At 38.9% G+C, this 25,222-nt stretch overlaps 1 protein-coding gene and 2 long non-coding RNA genes across 6 annotated transcripts in view; 2 read left to right on the top strand and 1 right to left on the bottom strand.

Moving 5' to 3' along the window:
* Positions 1-16,482, top strand: part of LOC124380846 — a 119,638-nt gene extending 103,156 nt beyond the window's left edge. For both annotated transcript variants that reach the window (XR_006924738.1, XR_006924739.1), the window contains one exon: positions 15,359-16,482. This is a non-coding gene — a long non-coding RNA (uncharacterized LOC124380846). The remainder of the gene's footprint in view (positions 1-15,358) is intronic.
* Positions 6,607-15,362, bottom strand: LOC124380844. 2 transcript variants are annotated; one of them, XR_006924735.1, is made up of 3 exons: positions 10,741-15,362; positions 7,422-8,596; positions 6,607-7,240 (listed from the first exon to the last, which is right to left on the bottom strand). It is a non-coding gene; the product is annotated as an uncharacterized LOC124380844 (long non-coding RNA). The 2 variants fall into 2 exon arrangements; XR_006924736.1 differs by lacking the exon at positions 6,607-7,240 and having other exon boundaries at positions 8,229-8,596; positions 10,741-10,773; positions 11,358-15,362.
* Positions 16,483-16,789: 307 nt separating the features above from the next.
* On the top strand, positions 16,790-24,260 carry nr2f1a (nuclear receptor subfamily 2, group F, member 1a). 2 transcript variants are annotated; one of them, XM_046842120.1, is made up of 3 exons: positions 16,790-18,172; positions 19,530-20,054; positions 22,969-24,260. In XM_046842120.1, exons 1-3 carry the CDS (start codon positions 17,740-17,742, stop codon positions 23,241-23,243), a joined length of 1,233 nt encoding a protein of 410 aa, XP_046698076.1. In that variant the 5' UTR covers positions 16,790-17,739; the 3' UTR covers positions 23,244-24,260. The 2 variants fall into 2 exon arrangements, with proteins under 2 accessions (XP_046698076.1, XP_046698075.1); XM_046842119.1 differs by having other exon boundaries at positions 16,792-18,172; positions 19,527-20,054.
* Positions 24,261-25,222: the final 962 nt, after the last annotated feature.

Raw genomic sequence — 25,222 nt, forward strand, 5'->3', positions numbered from 1 at the left:
TTGGAAATTGAAGAAAACAGAGGGATTCCAGTCACACTCTGGGAGAACATTTGATACTCCAGACACTCCCCTAAGTTCTGGATCAAACTAGAGAAACAAGAAAAGTGAGGAGTGACCAATGCTACCTACAGCAGGCTTTGATTAATATTTTTGGGATGTGTGAGCCCTCTAAATTATTTGGTCTAACATGAATGCCAGCACACCTTTTTCAGCAAGACTTTCTGAAGATCAGAGTCCACATACTTGACCTGGGAAAATGTCATTTATGATTTTCACTGATCAGGGGTTTCATTTGACATACTCAATGTTCTAATAGTGTGGAGGAATGAGAAATGTTGTGGTGAGTATCTTAATTCTTTGCAGAGAGATTGGGAAAGTGTCCTCCTCCCAATGTCTTACTGTATCTGTGCTGCTTTGGGAGAATTTGGTATTGCAAAAAGATTCACTTTTTTTTTTATTGGTCCACTCCTTTGACAAAGTGCAGTTACAGGTGCAGTGTACAGGCTTATGTAGCATCTTCACTTCAATAACTTATGATTCCCTTTTATTGAATGGTGCTGCTGTTTGAATGAAACCCTAGAAAAACCTTATTTAGTAAAATACAAAAAGTACAGCATCATGCTCATATCAGGTGCTTATAAGGTTGTACGCCGTTTATAGATTCAACTTTGTGTAGATCGCCAACAGATTTGCTTTTGGGCTGTGCTTGGCAGTGACTGCACTGTGACTGCACGCATGCTTTTTAGGATTGCTACTTGGACTGTCCTCTCTGTGTCAGGATGCAGCATGGCATGACAAAGTGATACAGGTCTCATAAAGGTGGGGTTATGCTGTCAGCTCATCCCTGTCCCAGGAGATGAATAGGGTGTGAAGGGCGAGCCAAGGGGGACCAAAACAATTGGATTGTTTGGTAGCTAGTGATGAGGAAGATGATACCCATTTTGTTCCATGTAACTCTGTAGAACAGCATCACACATTTCTCCCAGCACACTGCCTTATTGGCTCAATAACCTTGAATGGATCTCTAAACAATTTAGTATTTTATAAATGTGTTTTGCCTCTTACCTCAAACTATCTGGATCTGCAAACAAGTGTGCATTTCAGCTGCATTCAGCAGGTACTTAAACAAAATCTCCCACCTTTAACTTTAGGTGGGTTATATCTCTGAACATAGCAGGGTAAATAGCAGATGCATACCGGTCATTAAGCCAGTTGTATGGACTTGCGTTTATCTTATTTTCATTTCTTCAGTGGCCACAGTAAATGTGCACCATTCTAGATATGTGCCTTGGAAGAGCTTTGGCTCTCTTGTAAATCATTTCACGCTAAGATGTTGCTTTGTTGGAAGACTCGCTTCCTGAATCACACCCATGTGTATATTTTAATGCACATGGCTCTGTGAGAAACTAGGAATAGGAATCAACGCAATATGGGGATTTTTGTGAAAACAGGGTGTCTGTTGGATGAACTGTTTCTTCTTCCTGGATATCGAAGGCCTTCGCCGCTTATGTGTTTTAAAATTAAAATGTGCTTACCAAGACCTGCTTGCAAGTCAGACATTCGCTTGGCTCGCTGTACTGATATCATATGTGTCAAATCTTTGCTGAGTAATTTCATGGAGAACTGTCAGGACACTGTGGAGAGTGACATGATTATAGGATGCTAGTTGACGTAATCATGGCGACAGTGTTCAAACAGCAACACTTGTATATGTTTATTTAGTATAATAAAATATTAGAGCCTTGTCCTGGAGACTTTCCAGCGCTACTTCTGTTATTGGCACTGTGTTGTCTGCCAAAAGAAGGTGTCTCTCTGCTCTCTTTAGTGATTCAACCTAGGGTCAATGAAACTATATTTGCTTTAATAAGTAACCTCATTAGGCCAATTACCTTCTCTTTTTCCCTTTCTGTCTGAATTCTTTTAACTAGTACTGATACCTAATAAGTATCAACATCTTTCTTTGTCTCTTTCTTGTATATGCACAATCCATATTTATCATATATACATCATCATGAGAAAACTTTTGTTCATCTGCAGCTTTTGTGATTCCGATTCAAAAGAGGAAGAATGAATTATTGTGAACGTAGATGTTCTACGGCTGAGTAGACGGTAGAGCCTAGTCGTAATTCAGCTGCTGAGCATCTAGTTAGTCAATCACTTGATCTGTAATCACAAATGCTGCCAGATATTACATGAATGATGAGTGGTAATAAAAGCTCTTACTTTCCCTGCGCTGAGATCTTAAGTGTTATTGGCAGGGGCCGCCTTGTCCCAAGGGAGTCTGAGCTATGAAACATAATCCCTGATATAACCGTGTGTGGGTGTGTATTGTATGAAATGTATAGAAGGTAGGCTGGGTATAAGTCTATTCCATGTCCTCTTGAGTTTATCATAGTTCATTCTGTTTCCTTCTGAAGTGATTTCATTCCGATGGTGTTATCAAGTGATGTGACTTCAGTGCTTTGAAGCGCAATGTCTATTTTATATTAAATCTATCAAAATGTTTGTCTATTTAGATATCAAGCTAAGTACCTGACACAAACAGTACAAGACTAAACCCGTGACCTTTTTAAAATAGCGCAAACGTATTGATTTCTTTCTGTTTATTCTGTTCCAGCTTTGTTTTCACCTTGCTCTTGGCCAAAAGACCAAGCATGACAGCTTTATTGATACAAGAGGCTATAATAATTATGGCTTGCACTATTGATTACACACCTATTGATGAAATCATATTTTACCATAGAGCTTTGGTGATCTGATGCAAACCTGCAGCCTGTTTAAATCTCTGTTTCAAACCAGCCATGAGTGATTGTCTGCGTATAGAAGGAAGCATTCAAACCGGAGATAAAATCTTTCTCCCTCACAGATAAAATACATCAATCTTTATGTTTGAGCCAGTCTAGACGAAACATCAAATTCACTGATATATTCTTTTCAAGACAAGTAAAAAAAAAATAAAATACATGCATTTCACAGGGCTGCAACTTTGATAGTACTTGTACAGGGACCTGTTAGGTGGTTCCCCCTTGACTATTTCATATGATAAAGGGCTATGCTGATGCCTGTTTCTGTCATGGTTGATGATGATTTGTGGTGTCAGTGTTAGATGAATACACATTCCCCCAATGGAGGATGATGTGGTTCAAATGTCCCATGGTAAATATGAATAGAGATTAATATGACAGGGGGGCATGCCACTACAAATAGATAGTGAATGAAGGGGGTGAATGAAGACATATTGAAATAAAATTAGTTGACTGCTATTTTTGTCACAAAGTCTTTTTACAAGGCTGGGTAAGATGTCCTTGCTTGTATGATTTTCTGTATCCCTCTTTGATCTGTGCTAAACAGAAATAACAGCAGAATAAAAAGGAACAAACGAAATTTATTACTATTGAAGGGAAGGAAAATAGCTCTTTTGACTCAGGTTAAAATGTGCTGCACTAGACCATGTTTCCTTCTTGGCCAACAGTTCAAACGAAGATTGTTCAGTTTTTTTTCTTTAGCCAGGGTCTTAGCCACCAGGGTGCTGTTACAGAAGGACTGCAGAATGGTTTTCAGATTTAAGGGCCGAATGCTCACAAATGTTCTTGGCCTTGCTGTTCAGTGACAACGCGTCCCAGTTCTGACTGGAGCACCAAGGCCGTTTTTTGGCAGGCATGTAGGAATTTCCTCTGCTTTTACTGTTTAATCCCTAAGCATTGATTTTGTTCAGAGTAATAATTGTTAGATTGTTTTACGCCCACTAAGTATGCACTAACGTAATCTTGGTGTGTGGCCAGGTGTACAAGAGTAGAGTCACTTCTCTACTGGGAAGAATTTTCACTGAAATAAAGTTGACTTGCTGCTGTGTATTTGAGGATATATTGTATATGCTTAAGTAGTGTAGTTTCAATTTAAAATATAAATCCATTTTTGGTAATAGGTCAATTGATGTCTTTAAAGCATCAAATCCAGAGCTTTCGCATTTTTTTGTTTTAAAATCCGCAGTCTCAAAATGGTGCCACAAGCAAAGTTCTTACAGAGAGAAAAAATTAACATGTTAAAACGTTACCAGTCTGCTGTTCCTTAGTAATTGAATCAAAAGGAATAGAGTGGAGATTCCCAGTGACAGGGTGATGGATATGGAATAAGTAAGCAGTGAATTTACAGAAGCTGATGGCATTTGAAAAAGAGAGCGTTTTCCACCCATCACTCCCTTTATCTCCCCTCATAAATCACTCCTGCTAGGCTGCATAAATAGGACTCATCTTGTCATCCTTTCTCTGGCACCATGTAGTTCTACTTTAACCTTTACTTGTGGCGGTGGCGCCCACATTAAACGCTGAGTGACCCTCCTGACCTTGACCATTCATATTTAATAGCTTTTAAAAAATACTACGGACTTTTTGGACAACAAAGTCTCAAATGTATTTGCACACGAATGACTTTATCAACATTATTGTATCATACGATAACGTGAAATGGTCCCGATATCGCATAAAAGAAGTTGTGATATTGTGTAGAATCAATGTGTACATCTTCAACTCTAAGAATTTTTCTCTGTCTAGTTTCCCTTGTATTTCATTTCACTCCCTAGTCAGTCGTATAGCCATGCTAACCTTTGACTTTGGCCCCCATTTTAAAGGCTTTGCTCTTTGCCCCAAGTCCATTAGACCAGACTAAAGTATACTTTAATAATTGCCATGGCTGCCATCAAATAAACCTATGAGGGAATGGGTTGGAGGGGAAAAAGAGCTTGTCCAGTAACCTTTTGGCCTCTAGGTCAGACCTTATATCATATGCGTCTGCTAAAATGATCAATTTGACCTACAGCTCTATACAGTACAGGTCTGAACATCAGGGTTATTGATAGAACCTTGCAATTTTTTTTTACAGCTATCAACCTATCAACCGCTACAAACACAAGATCCTATAAATATGTCAAAGCTAAATTTGAATGAACATAAAATTTGATGTTTGTGGGTATATAAGCATGAGGCATGTTTTTTTTTTATATCTCATTTGCAAAATAATCTAATAAATGCAAATTTCTATGAATTTAAACAAATCAACCTTCTCTGACAAGTTACAAACAACTGAGTTTAGAGCTACAGGCAGTGATATATATAGTAAGAAATGTTCATCATTCTAACTCATAATATGTCTTATTAAAAAATATTGAAACCAATTTACTGTGGCACTTTACACTGTACAGATTGTCCCTATATAACTATTTTCCATATATAGTGTTTAAAAAATACTGTATATGCCAGCAAGCTAAATATGAATAATGTGTATGTGAATAATAATGTGGAGAATTCATAGCCTATAGCAAGTTGTCTTAGTTTATTTGAAACATTGTCACCCACAAGGAATGAGTGTGTGAAGAAATGAACATCATTTTATGGATGCTTTATGCATCTCATCTCTCTTTAGCAGTGACACAGCAGCTGATGCATCAAAGCCTTCACCCGCTCCCATGAAACACTTTTTCCACAGTGTACTAACAATGCACATAACAAAACATGACAAAATGTTTTTTTTTTCCTCACCTTGCTTGTTTCTCTTGGATCCCATTGTATTTCCTGTAGCATTTTCACCTTTGGAATGGCTTCTCTGGTTTTCAACATTGCAGCTATTCACCTATTCTTTGTGAATTGCAGTCAAACTATTACATCATTTGAGGCTAGAAAAAGAAAGGAAAAAGTAAACCTTTGCCTGCCTGCCCCTCCCCTCAACAATACTAGCTTTTTCATAACAGAGACTTGGGCTGTAGCTCAAGCACTGTGATTAAGATAAGCCGACCAGAGCTGGACAATTACCTGACGACTAACCTTTTCTGGAGCCACTTATAGATGTAAGAACCCCTGAGAACCATTGTTTTCCCTGAGTGGAACATGCCAATTGACAGCAGCAGCCTGGTGAAAGAGAAACCAGTAGCTAGTAATATCGTGTTTGAGATTACCTAATCCTCCAACAACATCAGAACTGAAGTACATTCAGTCTATCAGAGGGGAATAGAGATCACTGGATTGAAGGAAGAATTGACTTGTGCTTAGTTTTCTTATATTTTTCCTGGAGAGCTTTTTCTGTGAACAAATATAGTCTGTTTGCAAAGTTTAATTTATATATATATATATATATATATATATATATATATATATATATATATATATATATATATATATATATATATATATATATATATATATATATATATATATATATATATATATATATATATATATACTGTATATAAAAATATACTGTCATTTTAGTATAAACTCAAAGACCTCTTTAAATGTTAAATACTGTATATTCCATGACCACAATCCAACAATTCAGATATTAGACTCATTATTTAAAAGTTTGCAATAGTTTTTTGCTTTTTTCTTGGAACCATGGAGCTTTTCGTTCCCGAACTTTCCACCTCACAACGCAGTGGGTCCAAATTGTCCTTATTTATAGGCATAAGAGTTTTTTGAGTTGTTGAGATTTATGACCAGTCACATAACCCCCTGGCTGTGCTTCATGGTAACAACAAATAATATAAGTAAGATTTATAATTTTACTTTGTGTGTGTGTGTGTGTGTGTGTGTGTGTGTGTGTGTGTGTGTGAGAGAGAGAGAGAGAGAGAGAGAGAGAGAGAGAGAGTGTGTGTTTCTAGGTCCCTGAGGGTTGCACATGGGGCGCCATGGCCAGAGCACTATAACCACTCTGATCTCCTGCCCAGGTCTGCCACACAGCAACCACATCCTTCCAGACAGCCCACTCATACGCAAACTTCCATTCACAGGGATTTTTGCCATATGATACACTTAGTGCTCCATTAAGTTTACAGAGAGTGAAATACCTAATACCAGTAGTTACTGTAAAGATAGTTTAGTAAAAGTTTAAACCACAGTAAAAGACTAAGTTGCTGCATGCCTGAGTCATCATGTGATGGAAAACCAGGATTAACCTGAGAAGTCAGACAGATGATCATTACCAATCCATCTTGAGTCGAAAACTGTAAGTATTCCAGACTTATTCCAGACAGTTTTGTTGAGACATTGCTCAAGCCTTCTCATGAGGTTCATGTGTGTTTTTGAGGCCTTCAGAATGTAGCGCCTCTCCACTTCTTTTGGAGACCTGAAGTCAGGGATTATTTGCTGCTATTTTTACAAGAAACGGGTTGATTTGTCTTAGGCCATTACCGTCTATTACGGCTGGGAGTCTCCGGCAAGGAGGTGGGAAGCGGCAAACGCTGGCTTTCTGCCTAAAGAGAAATCAATGAAACAAATTAATCCTTCGCAGGCTGCGGTGACACTGTAATCCATCATTCAGAGGCGCTTTTACACACCGAATCAGAGAGTCTGGGCTCAGGGAGAAAGCCCCGAGGGACAGGGCTTGCACAACACACTCTGGCACAACACATACACACATACACATAGACTTACTAGTCAAGATCCACACAAGGCTAGACACACAGTAAAGGCAGCTGCCACACAGCTGCAACCCCATAGTCCTGTGTGTGAACACAGAGGGATGAAAACAGATTATAAATACAGCTACTGCATGATGCAGGACATAATCCTGCATCTAGCAAGTCTTGTGTCTACTGGGCTGTGTCCTCATAAAGGCAGGACATTGGGATTTGCTGTTTACTTATTCACACTGTACAAAAAACAGGTATGACAGAAAAGATTTATAGGAGGGTCCACTAAAGAGGAGGGGAATACAGGAGGAGAAAGAGAAAGAGAGAGGGGAATCACAGTGGGGGTGGGCATTGAAAACAGCGATCTCTTTTCTACCCACCATCACCTCACCATGTGGTGTTGCATTGTTCATGTGGCAGCACATTCACGCACATTGTTCCAATACTCAGACCCTCTGTTGCACGCAGCATTCCCATGGCTTCTCCTGCAGCCTGCTGAAAAGGGCAGGTGTCATCACCCACAAAATTAAGGCTGTGGTCCTCTCATCAGGACGAATGGTTAAAAGCTTAGCTGTGCTCCTATACAAAGGTTATGCCCATAGACACCCCACCCCAGCCCATAAAAAATCCACTAATACATGCCAAATTGTTGCCAGCCAATAAGAAATTCATAACTACACACATGATCGGGCCACGTGATCCGCAAAGGGAAGCATCTTGGTCCTTTGAGAGCTGTACACAATAATGCCCTCGATAAACCATGTGATATCAGACAAAGGCAGACTCCAGAAATGAGGGGGGAAAAAAGAAAATGACAAGATGCACACGCTTGTGGTCAATTTATTTAATTCAAATACATGGTGTTTCCTTCAGAAATGTACTGTACAATATATACACTAAAGTCTCAGTCACAGAAGCATTGAGATTAACAATAGAGATTAACAATACACTGTATATCGGTTTTCATGTTTCTTAGGTGTACATGGTGTTCACCTGTGCTCTCCTAAAATTGTAACAGCCATGCCTAAAGCAATGAAAAGGTGTTAACCTATAAATAAGTAATACAGAACCAGGGGACAGACTGTACCATTAATTTTCTTGTCATCCTAATAGGGGGTGCCACTTACCTTTAACCGTGCTCTGATAGATGAAGAGGCATAGCTTTTGTTCACGCTGGTATGGGCGAGTTGCAAATACCTAGAAGGAAATGCGCAGGACATAACGGCAGACCAAGCAGTATTGTGCTCTGTGCTCTGTGCTCTGTGCTCTGCCAGACATGACATTAGCATCAAACGATAACAGTGAACATTAAGTAAGCCAATTATAATTTGGTAATATGAGGAGATATTTAGCAGCCACATACTGTGCAGTCATGATTATGATAATAAAAGATGTGGCTGAATTAATTTATCTTTATTCTTACTTACTTTCCTTTTCTTATGTTTTAATTAGATTTTTATTGCTTCGTATTGCTTTTTTCTTTCCATGTCTTTTATGTTTGTCAAGTTTTTCTTTGCCTTTGTATTTTTATTAAAAATGAATTTAGTTACTATGTATAGAACTTTCTTCATAAGCTTAGATAAAAAAATATGTGTATATAAACATAGTCAAAGTTAGAAAGGGCATCTCAAAAAGCAGCAAAAATAATTTTTTACACAAAAATGTCACTTGTGATGTCACATATGCATGCATGTAATCACTTTTATTCTTATATATAATTATATAGTTATTTCATTATAATAATAATAAATATATGGTCACATATGCATGTATGTATTTTTCTTATATATATTTTTTTCTTATATATAATTATATTTATATATATATATTTATATATATATATATATATATATATATATATATATATATATATATATATATATATACACACACACACACACACACACACACACACACACTGTTAAGCAAAACATATAATACATGTCCAGTTATTATGCAGGACATCCAGAAAAAACAACTGTGAATACATTTTGTGTTCTTGAAATTAAAATGCAATGCAATGCATGTTTCAGACAGGAGTATTATAAAGCTAGCCTAAAGGAATGTGTGTGTTTGGGAATGACGGTCGCATTCTTTCCTCTTCAGATCTGATAGAGCTGATAGAGAGAGGTGAAAGAGGACACACACATTGTACAGTGTGAGAGAAGGACAGAGCATAAACAGAGATGTAGGCATAGCACTTCCTGTGTTTGTTTTGCAGTGCTCGCGTCTGTACTCGTTCTTAATATGCTTCTTCAAGGGGTTCTTTTCTATACAGAGTTTTCAGCCTCCGAAAGGTTTTTGCTCGGCTAGGGAAAGAGTTTTTTTCAACGAGTTCTAAAAGAGTTTCATTTGAACGGTTCCCTTGAAGGAAAAGTTTTTAATTTCTTGTGAACTCCTATGCCATTTTAAGATTAACATTAGGAATCTTTGAGCCTCAGTTTCACGACCTAAGGATATATACCGCTGGAAGAATGTCTGAGATGGCAGACAGATAAAACAGATCATTTAGAGAGTACAAGTAGTGCTTTTACACAGCAGTGACTGCACAAAACATATTCATTCTAAATTCAAACATTTAATGTATGTTCTTGAAAGAATACAGTCATACTTATTAATAGGGTTAATGAGGTTAGTGCATTTTCATAACAAGATAACAGACAGCAACCTACATAGCTGTCATTAAGCCATGTGACCAAAGCTTTCAATATCCGTGCTGAAGAACATGCTGAAATCAGAGGCAGGAACAGAACGTATGGGTGGACACACATGCTTTCATGAACAAATTCCATCATCTGCCTGCCAGATGCGAAGAATGACAGAAAGTGTGTCCAAAAGCCCACACTTAGTCAGTCGCTTTGTCAAAAAATGACATTTCAGCATGGCAGTAATGATGAGGGACGATTTCACTCAAATACTGACAAGATGGACAAAGATGGAAAACTGACATTCTCAACTGCCCCTCTCTCAATACATAGACATTCGGTGGTTAAGACCAATGCAAGTGCATTGCATAGTACTACATGACAAGTGTGAGCATTTTTTTTTTAATCACTGATGCACCACTATGGTGTTACATCAATTCTAACACAATTCGAATAAAACCAAGTCTACACACACAAATGTTATACAGCACACAATACTTTTTTATATCTAATTCAATTATGCTCTTCTATAGAAGTCACCAGGTGAAAATTAGTGCTCGCTTTGTAGACATGGAGGAGAAATATCACTGCCCCAGGGCGGAAAAAATATCCTATACTGCATAAACAGTGGAATTATGTTGCTGATATTATTATGATATTATTGCACTGTGTGTGGGCATGTGTGTATAGACGTACCTGCAGCTGCTCAAGTTTCACTGTTAGCCAAACCTGTCAGGAAATCAGAACAACTTATTAACACATAAATAATTGTGTGCTACTCCTTGCGTGTACGCTGTGTTCAGCACATATACTGTACACTAAAGTTTTTTTGAAAGCAATCATATTCAATCAGTTCCAGCAGGTAAAAATGCCAGACAAGCACGAGGAAGGGAGCATGCACGATTTACTGTACAGCATTCATTTATTACAAGTAGCATCCATAAAATAGTGCTTTTAGATTTAAAAATAAAAGGAAAGTGCAGCAAAAGAAAGCAGTGATTACGTTTATCTTTCTCTAGGTAAATATTAGAAGAGTTAAAATGACAAATGTTTTATATTAGATGTAATTGCTCTAAATAAATACTAATATTAATCATGAGAATATTCATTGCAGTGTTTTGTGTATGTTATAAAAGATGGCAAAGAATATTTGCTGACACATTAACTTATACATTTTATTTGCCTAATTGCTGTGTGTGTGTGTGTGTGTGTGTGTGTGTGTGTGTGTGTGTGTGTGTGTGTGTGTGTGTTGTAATTACAATCTATGCTGCGTAGGCAGTGGGACAAACCTCTTTTTTTACTTTCTCACTTACTATTTCATTGCTTTTAGTCTTGAAACTGCTCAGCTGATATTTTTTGTTGTTGTTGTTGTTTGTTGTTTGTAGAAATGAAGCCTGGCTCAGGCAGACCAAATTCCAATTAAGTGCCTGCTGAGTGTTGGTTTAAGTCCACCATTATGGAGATGTGCACCGTTTCACCAGAGAGAGCGCGTTTCTCCAGCTAAATCCTCTCTTCCAGCTTTTTCCCCATCCGCTTTAAGTGATCAATACACTAGAAATGTGCGCTCGCGATTCTGCAGCGGATTTTGCGCTTAAACCACCGCAAGTGTACTTCAAATAAGCTCATGGTTCTGATTTCCAGCACTTTTGCACGATTTCCCAAGAAATAGCAAAGCAGGAACAGGGTTTAGACTGCTGGTTTCCTGGCTTCAAATCGTCGCTTTATCCAGTCAGGGGTGATGTGTAGATTACTGCTGATTAATCTAGAAAATAATAAATGTGTGCAAAATAGTGCAATCGATTTTAATGCCATTTGCTGTTTGCTCTCCCTTTACGCATCCTATCCAAAGGTTTATCTACAAATACAAATGAGTATCATGGTCGCACTGCAACTGCACAGGATGGTGCACATGCCCATTGTTTTGTTTCTTTTTTGTTTGTTTGTTGTTGTTGTTTTTAGTGAACCACAGAGGTGTACCCTAGACTAATTTGTTGTAGGTCCAGGCTTGTTTTTAACTCTATATGATCTCTATGGTCTTGTGAGTGCGTCCAACGCAATTAGCACATGTCCCCTAAATAGATGATGGTTTGTGCGCAATAAAGCCATTACCTCCAGCACAACACTCACACGCGATCTGAAACTGCAGGCGCTCCAGCCACAAACTTACTTTTATTAATAAATAAATAAATCAACTTCCAATTTTTTTTCAGTTTGTGTTCATGGATGTCTGAGAACTTGAACCAGGTTTACAATGGTGGGATTCAGACTACGCACTTTGCCCAGGATGAGATTCTTATTCAGAAATTAAAAAATTAAAGAAAAGTAAAAAATAATGCTATAGTCAGCAACTTAGTAAAAAAAATAAACCACGGTTTAAAAAACAATGAAACTATTTAGTATTAGTTGTACAGCATCAATTGGGGTGCAAAACATGATTTTGATATGAAAGCAAGAAATATTTGTGGTATATAGATTTAAACCCAGGTTACAGTATATTATAGTTTATTCTAACAAGCCTTGTGTTAGAGTTGGGAATGACAAAAATGGTATTATTATATTTTATTATTATTATTCAGGATTTTTTTTCATGATAAAAACCCCGACGGTATTTATTTATTAATTTTGTTAGTTAGTTAGTTATATAGTTAGATAGTTTAATAGTCCTACACACACACTTGCATTATTTATGAAAACTGTTTTCTGCCTTCCCTCTAATGCACGAGGTCCTATAACATGCCCAGGCCGTGCATTTCCCATAAAGATAATATCACTGAATAATTTCACAAATTGATTCTATTTTGCTTACGGCGCTGTGTTTCTGCGCGTTTAACTTCACCGTGGTCCACTATTTATTTATTGCCTTTCATCATAATATTAATAATGCTAATCATAAACCAGGAGTGGATTTGCCCTATAGCCTGCTGCACCCTTAAGTGTGGTGTGCTAGAAGATAGTGTTGGATATTTTGCGGCTCTCACGACTATGCGTTCCATTAAGAGCGATTAGATGATGTCCATTGAAAGTTGCTGATCCATGGAGAAAAACGGCAGCGGATAAAAGGCGATTTCGAGTGACCTTTTCGTCCCTTTCACACCAATCTGAGCTTCTCAAATAGTTAGGGGATCAAATTGGACAAAAGCCCCCTCCTCTTCCCTTTCAGCTCCAAACTACTCAAAGCGACAAAACCCTCCAAACGGTTGTTCAGGGAAAAAGCAGCAAAGAGAAGCATCCGAATAATTGGCGCGAGCGTCGTACATTTATTTACAGCAAAATGGACGAAAACTTTTGGGGTGTTGTTTATTAATAGTAGTATATTTTCAACACTACTTTGTGATTGAAATATATTTTTAAAAAGTGCATTACATATAAATGGAGTCAATTATTTGAGTGATTAATGAATTGTTAAATATAAGATATATCAAATGCATAAAACATATCATTTGATCAATAAGTATATTATACAGGAATTGTAATTGATTTCTATATATATCAGTATAATATATTTATTTCTGTATATTTACACATTGTGCATCACTTGGTTTCGTTTAATAACATATATATCAATGATCTGTAATGGAGCCAGTTATATTTGTGTTTTCTTACTAATGTAGTGTAATTTAACATTTTATATTTTTCTATCACCTGTGATCAATCATATATATGAAAAGTTGGAAGATTTTCTTGCTAGTCACTATCTTCTCTGCAAATGTGGTATTAAATCATTTAAAAGAATGCATGACATAAAATCATATCCTTTTTTATTATTTTAATGCACAATTTTCTTGGTTTCTTTGTTTTAGGGATATGTATAATATTGTTAGTGTGACAGTTAAAATGATCTTAAATGCTTTCTTTCTTGGAATTCAAAATAAATGTAAATTATTAAGTAAAAAAAAGTAGTTTTTAGATCTTTGAGTTTTTCTTCACTACATGCTGCTATCCAAAGTCCATGAAGTGTCTTCAGTGTCCTTAAAGAGCTTTTTCCTCGTTTAGCAAAGTATATTTACTTTCCTGCTCACTTAGTAAGAGGTCACGATCAAATGTGGCGTTTTATTGCCTTTAAGAGCTGATGAATTTAGACGACATGCTGCGGAATGAATGTGCATGTGAACATTTTTTTTCTTTCTAAAATATAGAACAAATGAATTGAATATTGCATATTTTATGATGGAGTGTTTACTTGCATCTAACTAGTTCTTAGTCTCAGATTTATAATCAGCATTTTAACAAAACATTGCACGCATCACGTCATAGTGGCCTCTGGTGCTGTTTTTGTTCATTATCATTTTTTTAATCTGCTTTAATATCTATATGAATCAAATCTAAGTCAATAGCCATGTCGTAAATGATGAGCTCGTGCAGCATTTAAACGTGTTTGATTTGTAAATTTTTATTAACATAAGCTTATATGTATTCCCCACCTTATTTAATCACTTACACAGATTTGGTATTTATTTCTAAATACTTAATTATTATAATCTATTAATAACGCAATGTAATATTTAAATAATAATACATCAATTTTCTGTTAAGATGCTTTTTACCAAAAGATAGTATGAGTTTTAAAAGACATGTATGCTCAAAAAAAAGACACCAATGTTTTAATAACCACTTCCATGCAACTTGTTTTTTGCTCAACTTTTCTTTCTGCTAGATCTCTCGATCTGTCGGTTAATCCATTGACATTGGCGCAAAGCAAACCCAACTATTGATCTGTTCATTATGTGCTCACAGGTGAGTTATTAAAGGTGATTTTGCGTACAGATGTTGAATCAAATCCGATATAAATTGATTAATATCAGTAAATAAAGTTAGGGGCATGAGGGTGGGGGGGAGCAAACCCTGATCAATAATTGCGCACGGAAACACTCTGAAGTCGTTGCTTTCACCTGCATACGAGGCTTCAGGTTTCCAGTCAGACTCGGTGCATGTTCCTAGTCTTAATCGCGAGACGTCGACGAAGCGATTTTGAGACTCGAGTGTAGTCAATGATGCGATTTATCAAGGACTGAATTGACTTACCTCTGTGACAGGAGCGGAGGTCCAGGGCGCGGTGTGTGTCGCAATACAGCGGTGTCTCTGCCGCGGTGTCCATGTCTCCTACTTCTCCCACTTCTCCCTCTTCTCCCTCTTCTCTTCTCGTGTCTCGCTGTTTCCCAGCCTGCGCCTTGCCTTCCCATTCGCTGCCCCTCTCCCTCTCTCTCGCCTCTCCCTCGCTCTGTTCCCAGTCTGTGGAGTAAAATCTTGATGATACACTTACAGAAGTTTGCCCTTTGTCTGATTTAATCCCGTTCGTTTCACCTTCTTTTTCCAGAGGACAGAGGGCAGAGCGGTGCGTCTGCGGAACGCGTACAGAAGAGACGATTTGGAAACTCGGCGCAAAAACGCTCTCTCTCTCTCTCCAAAACACACATCCGCGTCGCGGTGTTTTCATCTTTCTCAAACACTTCCGAACTACTGTTTCGCCTGTACTCGTGTTTTACCTGATGTTTTAGATCGGAGCTCCTTGAAATTATTAGTATTTACATAATAGAGATCAAATAAAAGATTCTTCATTACAACGTTTCCGAACTTATGCCAAATGTTCTGAATAACTTTCTTAAGCAAATGGGTTTCACACCAAACTGATTTTCCTGAAAAACAAAACCATGTTTTTTTTTTTAAACGTAAATAAAGGTTTTTGTTTTTTTGTTTTTTTACAAAGAAAAAGAGTTTCATTCCAATGTCCTGTAAAATCCCCGCTAACAATAAATGATTCCCTGCTATTTCCCTGTAATTGTGTAGCTACTGTACGCTAGATGGCAGCCCGATCCAGACATTATAAACCTGGAAAAGCCTGAACCAAAGCGCACGCTCCAGTATTCATGCACCAAAAAAGCCGGTATGCTTTGCCATTTCAGCACGAACTTCCGCCCTTATTGGATCAATAAAACAACCCCGGTAAACAATAGCATTCAAAAAAATCACCTTTTAAGTGTCAAAACATGAGGTTTCGGCCCGTGTGTCTGAGGCTATCGACCCCGATTTTTTACTCCCTCTCTCTATCATGATCTCGCATCCCATTAGCAACACACTGGACCAAACTGGAGCAGCTCGAGCGCATCCCGGTACTTTTACTTCACCTTTTTTTGTTTTTGCACCGTTCATTGAGAACTTGCACGGCGAACGTGTGAATTTTATTGCTGTGATTTTGTGGCGTTGAGCGTTGAAATGTTTTATTTTTTGCTGCACACACACACACACACACACACACTGTTCACACATCTTCTCCCTAGCTTGATTGAGACTGCAGCTTTGTAACAAAGCGTCCCAGAAAACTTTCAGGGGCTCCGTCTCGAGCCCCCCGTTCGCGTTTATTTTCGCGTGCGTTCTGCTCGCGCTCGGCTCGCGCTTTTCACCCGGCGCAACCGGGTTTTCTTCCTCTTTTTTTTTTTTTTTTTTTTTAGCGACAATAGACGGTGCATTTTAATCGGGTTTCAAAGTAAATCGCGGCGCAGGGGAGAAGCGCAATGGAAATCGCGCTCGTCAGACCCCCACTACCTCCTCCCTCCACCACCAACACCACCACCCCGTCTCTCTCTCTCTCTCTCTCTCTCTCTCTCTCTCCTCCTCCCTCCCCCCAGTCGTAGGTAGCAAGGAGCGAGGACTCTAACCAATGGAGTGAAGGAGGCTTGGCTAACCTTAGCCTCCCATTTTCTCTCTCCCCCCTCCATGCAGGGTTCTGACCAGTCAGTCGCCTTTGATTATCAGTTGCCAGCAGCCCCTCTCTTGGCTCCTTGACACGAGCACCATATAAGGCGCAGCGATCTCCATAGAAACGTGTCAGTTTCAATAGTAGTGTCAAAGTTCACTATATACAGACATTCGCGCAGATCTCCGTTTCGGAAACGCTGCTCCACTGGTCCTCCCGTTAAAACGCATTCATTTTTTTTGCTGGGGTTCTCCTGCTTCTTGCATATTCTATCAGTTGTGGGTTTTTGTTTTTTTCTTCTTCTTCTTCTTCTTCCTCCTCTCTCTCTCTCTCTCTTTATCCTCGCTCCGTTCAGACTGGAGAGGTGAAACTGCAATAGACTCTCGGGCGACGTTGTTTTTCTGCTGGACCAGATGAGCTTTATTCATGAACATAGATAGAGAATTCCGCTCTTCAGTCTTTCCTTCTCTCCAACCACGAAGACGGAGAAAGGAGCGGAGAAGGGGGAAAGAAGGGGATTTATTTCGCACCGCACTTTGGATCCCGGAGCCGATCGCGAGTTTTTGACATTTTTTTCTTTCACCGTCAATGTGAAGAATATTTATTAAGATATTTGAAGAAGAAAAAAAAAAAAAAAAAAACACTGATTCCCGTTACGTCTGGCTTCGTTTCTTCTACGCGACCGGGGCTCCCGAATGGCTGACTGCGAGCTGCCTTGGAACTGGCCTCCCGATAACTGCATATCCTAATCGGCTGCATTTTCTTTTTTTTTTCTTTTTCTTTTTTGTATCCCTGCGACTCCTCGCATGCTGTTTTTGAGTGCATCGATTGTTTTAGGTTTTTAGGTTTTTTTCTTCTTGTTTTTTTTCTTCTTTTCTTCCTATGAGATTGACCGCTCCGGTTTGACTTCCGCGCTGCCGTTTCCCACCGCGATTCTTCCCTTTGCAAGAAGCTCCGACGTCCGAGCGACCGGTTCGCTTGAAAGCACTTTCCGGGCCCGAGATATGGCAATGGTAGTTAGCGTTTGGCGCGATCCGCAGGAAGACGTGGCCGGAGGAGCGGCGAGCGGCCCGAACCCCGCAGCGCAGCCGGCGAGGGAGCAGCAGCAGGCGCCGTCGGCGGCACCGCACACCCCGCAGACACCCAGCCAGCCGGGAGCGCCGTCCACCCCGGGCACGGCTGGGGACAAGAGCAGCCAGAACTCAGGCCAGAGCCAGCAGCACATCGAGTGCGTGGTTTGCGGAGACAAATCGAGCGGCAAGCACTATGGCCAGTTCACCTGCGAGGGATGCAAAAGTTTCTTCAAGCGGAGTGTCCGGAGGAACTTAACGTATACATGCCGTGCCAACAGGAACTGTCCTATTGACCAGCACCACCGCAATCAGTGCCAATACTGTCGGCTCAAGAAGTGCTTAAAAGTGGGCATGCGGCGGGAAGGTGAATATTTATATTTTTCTTAAATGCGGCACAGCACACGATCACACTGAGCAGACTGTCTTATAGAAGCGTCTTATGGAAAAGATCATACTCAGCACTCAAGACATTTAGATTTATTATTGATGAGAATACTATTTATATTATTTTATTATGATTATTATTATTTTACTGCCAGAATAACAGGGACACATCCATCATGCAATACACAACGTCCAGGCAAACAGAAAGCATCTTGTTTACTCAGTGTAAGACCCATAGGCTAGATGCCTCCATTTCAAGTCAGTCAATTAGACGAGATGTAACAGCTATCCCTTAAGTCTTTGGCGTGTGTGTGTGTGTGTGTGTGTGTGTGTGTGTGTGTGTGTGTGTGTGTGTGTTCTATTAGACTAAAGCATATGTAGTTATTATAAATATACACGATTTTATAGAGGCCTACTTTACCAATGTGCACAGAGAGCGCGGTTTGTATTATTACTGAAGGAAGTTCAGTGTGTGTGTGTGTGTGTGTGTGTGTGTGTGTGTGTGTGTGTTTCGAGGCCTGTCCCACTCTAAAGCATATGAACAAAGCGATATGAACTTGTAGTTAACGTTCATGTTCTGTTCAACAAATGTATTTTTAGTCCGATTTATTGCTTCTCACTAACATTAGATTCGAATGTAATCTGAAATCATTGTAGCTGAGGATTATAATCATAAACTATTCGTCCTAGGCCGAAAGCTAAGCTAAATCAAGACAGTTTGTCTTACACCTCCAGTGTATAGTAATAATTCCTACATGTATATTTATTTGTGTTGTAATTTTTTTCCCCTGGTGTTTGAACTGTTAAAACACTGCAGTGTAGAACAGATCAGTGCGGATTGAACATACGATCAGGGTCTTTGAAAGCTATGTGTAAATCATCAAGGCTAACAATCAGTCATATAAATATTGCATTAAAAATCATTTTGTCATCGTGTTTTTCATGTGTGTGTGTGTATGTGTGTGTGTGTCTTGTGTGTGTGTGTGTGCGCGTGCCTGTGTGTATTGGGAGTTCACGTATAGCTTTGTGCAGGGACATTAATTCAAAATTGAGCATTAATATTTATAATCTTAGCTGAGGCTCTATTTAAATCTCCGAACAGTTCAAATACAGCCCAGATTTTAGTATAAAAAAAAATATTTTTATAAACTAATGTTGCAGTAAATACACAAGAGAACACTTGCCATATGTCACTTGTAAATACAGATTATTCAGAGGTAGACTCCTCAACTTTTTTTATTATTATAATTTTTTTGTAATAAACACAAATCTACACAAATGATGTTTCTCAGTTCTGGATGCACATTTCCTCTCTCTCTCTCTTTTTTTGTCAGCGGTTCAGCGAGGAAGGATGCCTCCAACCCAGCCGAACCCAGGCCAGTACGCGCTCACCAACGGGGACCCTCTGAACGGCCACTGTTACCTCTCCGGATACATCTCTCTCCTGCTCCGTGCCGAGCCTTACCCCACGTCCCGGTACGGCAGCCAGTGCATGCAGCCCAATAATATCATGGGGATCGAGAACATCTGCGAGCTGGCGGCTCGCCTCCTCTTCAGTGCAGTGGAATGGGCGCGGAACATCCCTTTCTTTCCCGACCTGCAGATCACCGATCAGGTGTCACTTCTCAGACTCACATGGAGCGAGTTGTTCGTGCTAAACGCGGCGCAGTGCTCCATGCCGCTACACGTGGCGCCGTTGCTCGCCGCCGCCGGCCTGCACGCGTCGCCCATGTCCGCCGACCGTGTCGTGGCCTTCATGGATCACATTCGCATCTTCCAGGAGCAGGTCGAGAAACTCAAGGCCCTGCACGTCGACTCGGCTGAGTACAGCTGCATCAAAGCCATCGTGCTCTTCACGTCAGGTGAGTGAGAAGGCCTGCATATTTAAAGGACAGAGAAAGGGATAGTGTTTGTCCTAGAAAAATACAAGGCCTACGAGGCTATGTAGGTTTGCAGACAGGCGCTCGTGCTGGTTTAAGGGTTTTGAGAGCAGTCTGTATTTTGTAAATACATCACGAGCGCATGCACGCACGGTGTACATCCGGGACTAGAAATGAACTCGAGTATTTCTAATTGTACATTTTTTCAAACAGAAGGTTATAATAATAAGAGGCATTTTTGCAGGCGGATTAGGATTAGGATTAGGTATATAATATACAACCCCCGCACGCGATCGCACAGCATCATTCTAAAAACAATACTTAAGGCTACATTATGATATAGTAATTTACTAGTGTTTATTTTTACTCGTGATTTGCATAAAGACACAACCAAGAGCGCATATGATCGCGTTTTGTAATTTCTCCTGGTATTATTCTATTTCGCGACTGCTTATTAATGATGGTGGAGTCGAAATATTTGAGTTCTGTGTACAGTCCAGAAATTCGCATTCAGAGATGACAAAAAAAAAAAAAAAAAAAAAGACGTATAAATCAAAGCATGCATGAACAAGTATAAACCAAAACAGTGTTATTGTTGGGGTTTTTTTCAATATTTTGCTCCGTTTCAAAATTCACTAGACGCAAGATGTGAGTAAAGCGAAACAGTCGACCGAGATTTATTTTATGTTTAGAAAATGACCTTTATATTGGTAACATCAATTATTTTGCCATTAATTTGCACAATATTATTATTTTTAAAAACGTGAGGCATTCTTTTGTAAACAGTGATGTTTTAAAAAAAAAAAGAAAGAAAGAAAGAAAGAAAGAAAGAAAGAAAGAAAGAAAGAAAGAAAGAAAAAATATAATCCTCTTTTTGCCCAAAGTAAAAAGAGATTTGACTTGTCCAAAGATTTGACTTGTATTTGGTGGTGTATTTATACATGCACTTTAATTGCAGATTTGGATTTTGCTCACAAAACCGAGCTGAGAATATTTAATGATGTTGTTATTATTACATCAAATCGAACGATAAACACCAAGTAAGAAGCTCGAGACGTGTGTTTTTCCTTTTGCTAAACATGTTTTGATAGTCGGCCAAAGCGGGCACACAGAGGAAATATTTCATTCCGTGCATTTAGCCAAACTGTCGCTTAGTGTCAGTGACGTGCAGCAGTTGATATAAAATTTTTCCTCGCTATGGGCACCACTATTATTCCTCGTGCCATCGCGCTTTTGTCTAAAATGTCGTTTTAAACGCTAAATTTTACAATTTAATAGACCCCGGTTTAAGAGCATTGTGTAGCCTGACGTAATTTTCAATAGCAGGCAGTGTTACTGGTGTTTACGTTTTTTGGGGTATTAAATTTATTATTATTTATTTCTTAAAAAAATTTATCAAGATTTATTTAGGCTTCTATACCAGGTCTATTATCAATACTATTAAGACTGTGTTCAACTTTAGTCTCCCTGGTAATGACGTCATCCTGAATGTTAGTTACCATTAGTTACCATTCTGGAAGAGTGTTGCTCTCCGTGGGTTTTGTGCCCTGATCGTGCAACAAACGTGCACAGTATTAAATCTGAGGTCGAGTTGGATTGGATTTCCATTTAACTAAATCAAAAGTAAGAAAACAGCACAAGTCAATATGTTAGTTTGAGTAAAATGACTTAATGTGTCATTGGGCTGTTATAACCCCCTAATCCAGACTAGTGTAAGATAATAACGTGCCCCGCTATAAAGTGTTCAATCCGAATTTGTCGTATTTACGTATTTACTCCAGCAGGAGAAAGTGTCATATGTTCTCCAGCAGGTTTGTGTGTGTGTGTGTGTGTGTGTGTGTGTGTGTGTGTGTGTGTGTGGAGTCTTCCTGAGTTCAAACCATAAATTATAAACAAATGCGCTATTACTTACACTTAAGTCTTTCGATTAATTGCACACTGTAGGCCCACAGTCATGATGTTTGTTCAGGCTGCCTGAGCCTGAGGTTTCATTAATCAGAGATTTTAGTCTGAACTTCTCAGTTCAAAAGTGTAAAAGGTCATAATACTGAACCGGAGTCCAGTGTAATTAGGATCAATCTCAGTAATGCTGTATAGGTGGCAGTCCTTTTGCCTGCACTGTACAATACTTACATTTCGAAATAAAGATCATGCAACAATCTCTTTTGTTCAGCCGCCATATTGTGATAGTATGTACTAATTGGTCTTGTTGGATTGTGTACGTTTTGTTGGTCGCTGCTTAACTGAATTGAGCAGGTCGTGTAGCGTTTAATCTGCCTGGTTTTTCCACGAAACCACAAATGCTCAGTGACTGAGGCAGATACCAGTGTCGGATAGGATGTTTCAGGAGGTTTCTATTTGTTTTCGTGCTATGAGTTTGAATCGAGTTCGACTAAAACCAGAGTAATACATTTGTCTCGCCTTTGCTTCTTCTCCCATCCACTGGAGAGCACAAACAAATAGGAAATAAATGAGTCTAAAACATCTGGAAAGTAATTAGCTCCGTTATTACTAGAACCTGTGTCTTTGGAGAAAAAAAAATAGTTGGCTAAGATATTTTCATATTTTTACACCAAAAAAAAAAAAAACATGGCCGCCAGCTTCCATGTTCTCCATTAGGCCGTAAACCCGAGGTTTAACACTGACACATTGATAAAGATACACAAGGCTTTGTTTGCTTTGATTTAAGAGTCTATACCGTGCAGGCAACTCTTGGGGAATTGCGCAGAGGTGGTGTTTATTTATATGACAGACACACTGAAGATGCATGATGGGGTTTAGGTTGGGGTTGCTTCTTTTTTTTCCAATAACGTCCCCGATGCAAAAATAATAACCCAATGTTTTTGTTCTTTTCTATTTTTTTTAATTTATGATTTTTTTGCTGTCGTGCGATTAGACGCTTGCGGCCTGTCGGATGCAGCCCACATCGAGAGCCTGCAGGAGAAGTCTCAATGCGCTCTGGAGGAGTATGTGAGGAGCCAGTATCCGAACCAGCCGAGTCGCTTCGGCAAGCTGCTGCTGCGACTGCCCTCACTGCGTACCGTCTCCTCATCCGTCATCGAGCAGCTGTTCTTCGTTCGCTTGGTAGGTAAAACTCCAATTGAAACCCTCATCAGGGATATGTTGCTATCCGGGAGCAGCTTCAACTGGCCCTACATGTCCATTCAATGATCCCAGCGTGCGAAACAATAAAACAAAACCCGAGAGACTAAAGGACCAAAACTCTACAACCCTCCTTTCAAGAAGACTATATCTATATCTATATATATATTAGAGGACCTCGTTTCTGATCACATTGGAAGACTTTTTTTTTTTTTCTTTTCTTTTTTTTTGTTGGACCGAAATGGAATACGTAATGTACAAAGATAAAAAAAAAAAAAAAAGCCCTGGACTTAACCCTTATGTAAATCCACCATCATCTTCAAGAACACTCTCCATTTTTTGTAAAATACTAGTCTTTATTTTCCTTTTTGTAAAAAAAAAAAAAAAAGAAAGAAAAATCAAAATACGTACAGATAAATTGAAGAACATCATATGCGCAGTAAAAATGAATCAAAACTTAGCGGGAGATTAACGTTCCCAAGCAATTATAAGAAAATGTCCTGTGTCTGTGTATCTCTGTTTTGTATTTTTTCTGGTTCTAAACCAGTTTTTTTCTGTGATTCTCTACTAATGATTTTGATATAACATTTTGCTTCTTATACCGAGTGCGATATATGTTGTTGAAGCTATGTTCTCCAAGAATTAAAATTGAAGTGACAATTTAAAAACATTAAAAAAAAAATAAAGAAAATTTTAGACAAATAAGAAACGGTCTAATCGCTATGACAATATCACTGATGGTTGAACTTTTCCCCCAATTGATGCTCTATGGACATGCAACTTGCGGCAAAACTGACCTCATGGACAATTGAAGGAGAGGACGCCTTGGTCGTGTGTGTGAGTGCGTGTGTTGAGTCAATCATCAAGTCACAGAGGAAAGACATGGAAAATTAAAAAGCACTTTTAATATATCATTTTTTCAAAAATACATTTTGTTTGTTTTGTCTTGATATTTTCGTTGTTTCCTTTTTTTTTATCGGTTGTTGCTTCCATTTTGCTCAAATTCATGATATGTTTGTGCAGAAGGGTCGCTTGATGAAGTTGTGTGATGGTGACTATACTATTAAAAAAAAAAGAAATAGGCAACCATGGCTCACTGAGCAGATTTCATGTGGTTCATGTTATTTAGATGTTACATTGATGGCGGGTTTTCGGTCTATTATTATTATTATTATTATTATTATTATTATTATTATTATTATTGCACAACTCTTCACATTTCTTTACTCAAAACACTAAACACACACGTGCCTAATTAAACCACACGACATGAAGCATTTTTGTAATACTTCCGACTAATTGCTCCAGCTGCAACTTCTAATGGGTTTTGTCCACATTTTTATGAGATGAATGAGACTTGTTACAAATGCAGCCACATGATTGTACTTGGGGTCAATATTCTATTCAGTGCACACTTTTTTTTTGCACGGATCTTCAGCTCTATATTAGGTGGAAACACCACGAAATACGAAGTGTGTGACGTCGTTGTCGACTGGTTCAAAGATCTATGCTTGCTTCAGCACATTAATGTTTAATATTTTTCCCAGGCTGGATTGAAGGGGGTTGTTTAAAATAGAGAGAGAGAGAGAGAGAGAGAGAGAGAGAGAAGCATTGTAGAGAAATAAAGAGACTAGACTTGCCTGTCACGGCAGATGAGAAAGAGAAAAATCTCCTCCAAAACCACATACTAATGTTATTTTGTTGTATACGGATGTTTCAGTTATGCGTGATCAATCTGGGAAATGGACGCTGCTGCGTGTAAACCGGTCGATAGGAACACTAAATGTGATGTATTGTACAAAGACGGTGAGAAATTCGTGTTCAGACTCATATCATTGAACAAGACTATATAGGGAAAGAAACCTGGTTGTATATTCGTGCACATCTGCACTCCAGTTATCAACGTTTTTGGGCTTTAAATGATGCGTGATTTTTCTCCTGAAGGCCTGAAGTCAGTATTCAGTATTAATGGATTTGTCTGGTGTGTCTTTAGGAGATGAACTTTTTCTATGGAGAGTGCTTCTACCTTTGGTTCTCAGCTGAATGAT

This window comes from Silurus meridionalis, chromosome 27, assembly GCF_014805685.1.
Source record: "Silurus meridionalis isolate SWU-2019-XX chromosome 27, ASM1480568v1, whole genome shotgun sequence".
In the NCBI taxonomy this organism is placed as follows: Eukaryota; Metazoa; Chordata; class Actinopteri; order Siluriformes; family Siluridae; genus Silurus; species Silurus meridionalis.

Coding starts and splice junctions, on each gene's coding strand:
- nr2f1a (XM_046842119.1), top strand. CDS start 17,740: ATGGCAATGGTAGTTAGCGTTTGGCGCGATCCGCAGGAAGACGTGGCC. Junction 18,173..19,526: donor AGTGGGCATGCGGCGGGAAG/GTGAATATTTAT, acceptor TTTTTTTGTCAG/CGGTTCAGCGAGGAAGGATG. Junction 20,055..22,968: donor CATCGTGCTCTTCACGTCAG/GTGAGTGAGAAG, acceptor TCGTGCGATTAG/ACGCTTGCGGCCTGTCGGAT.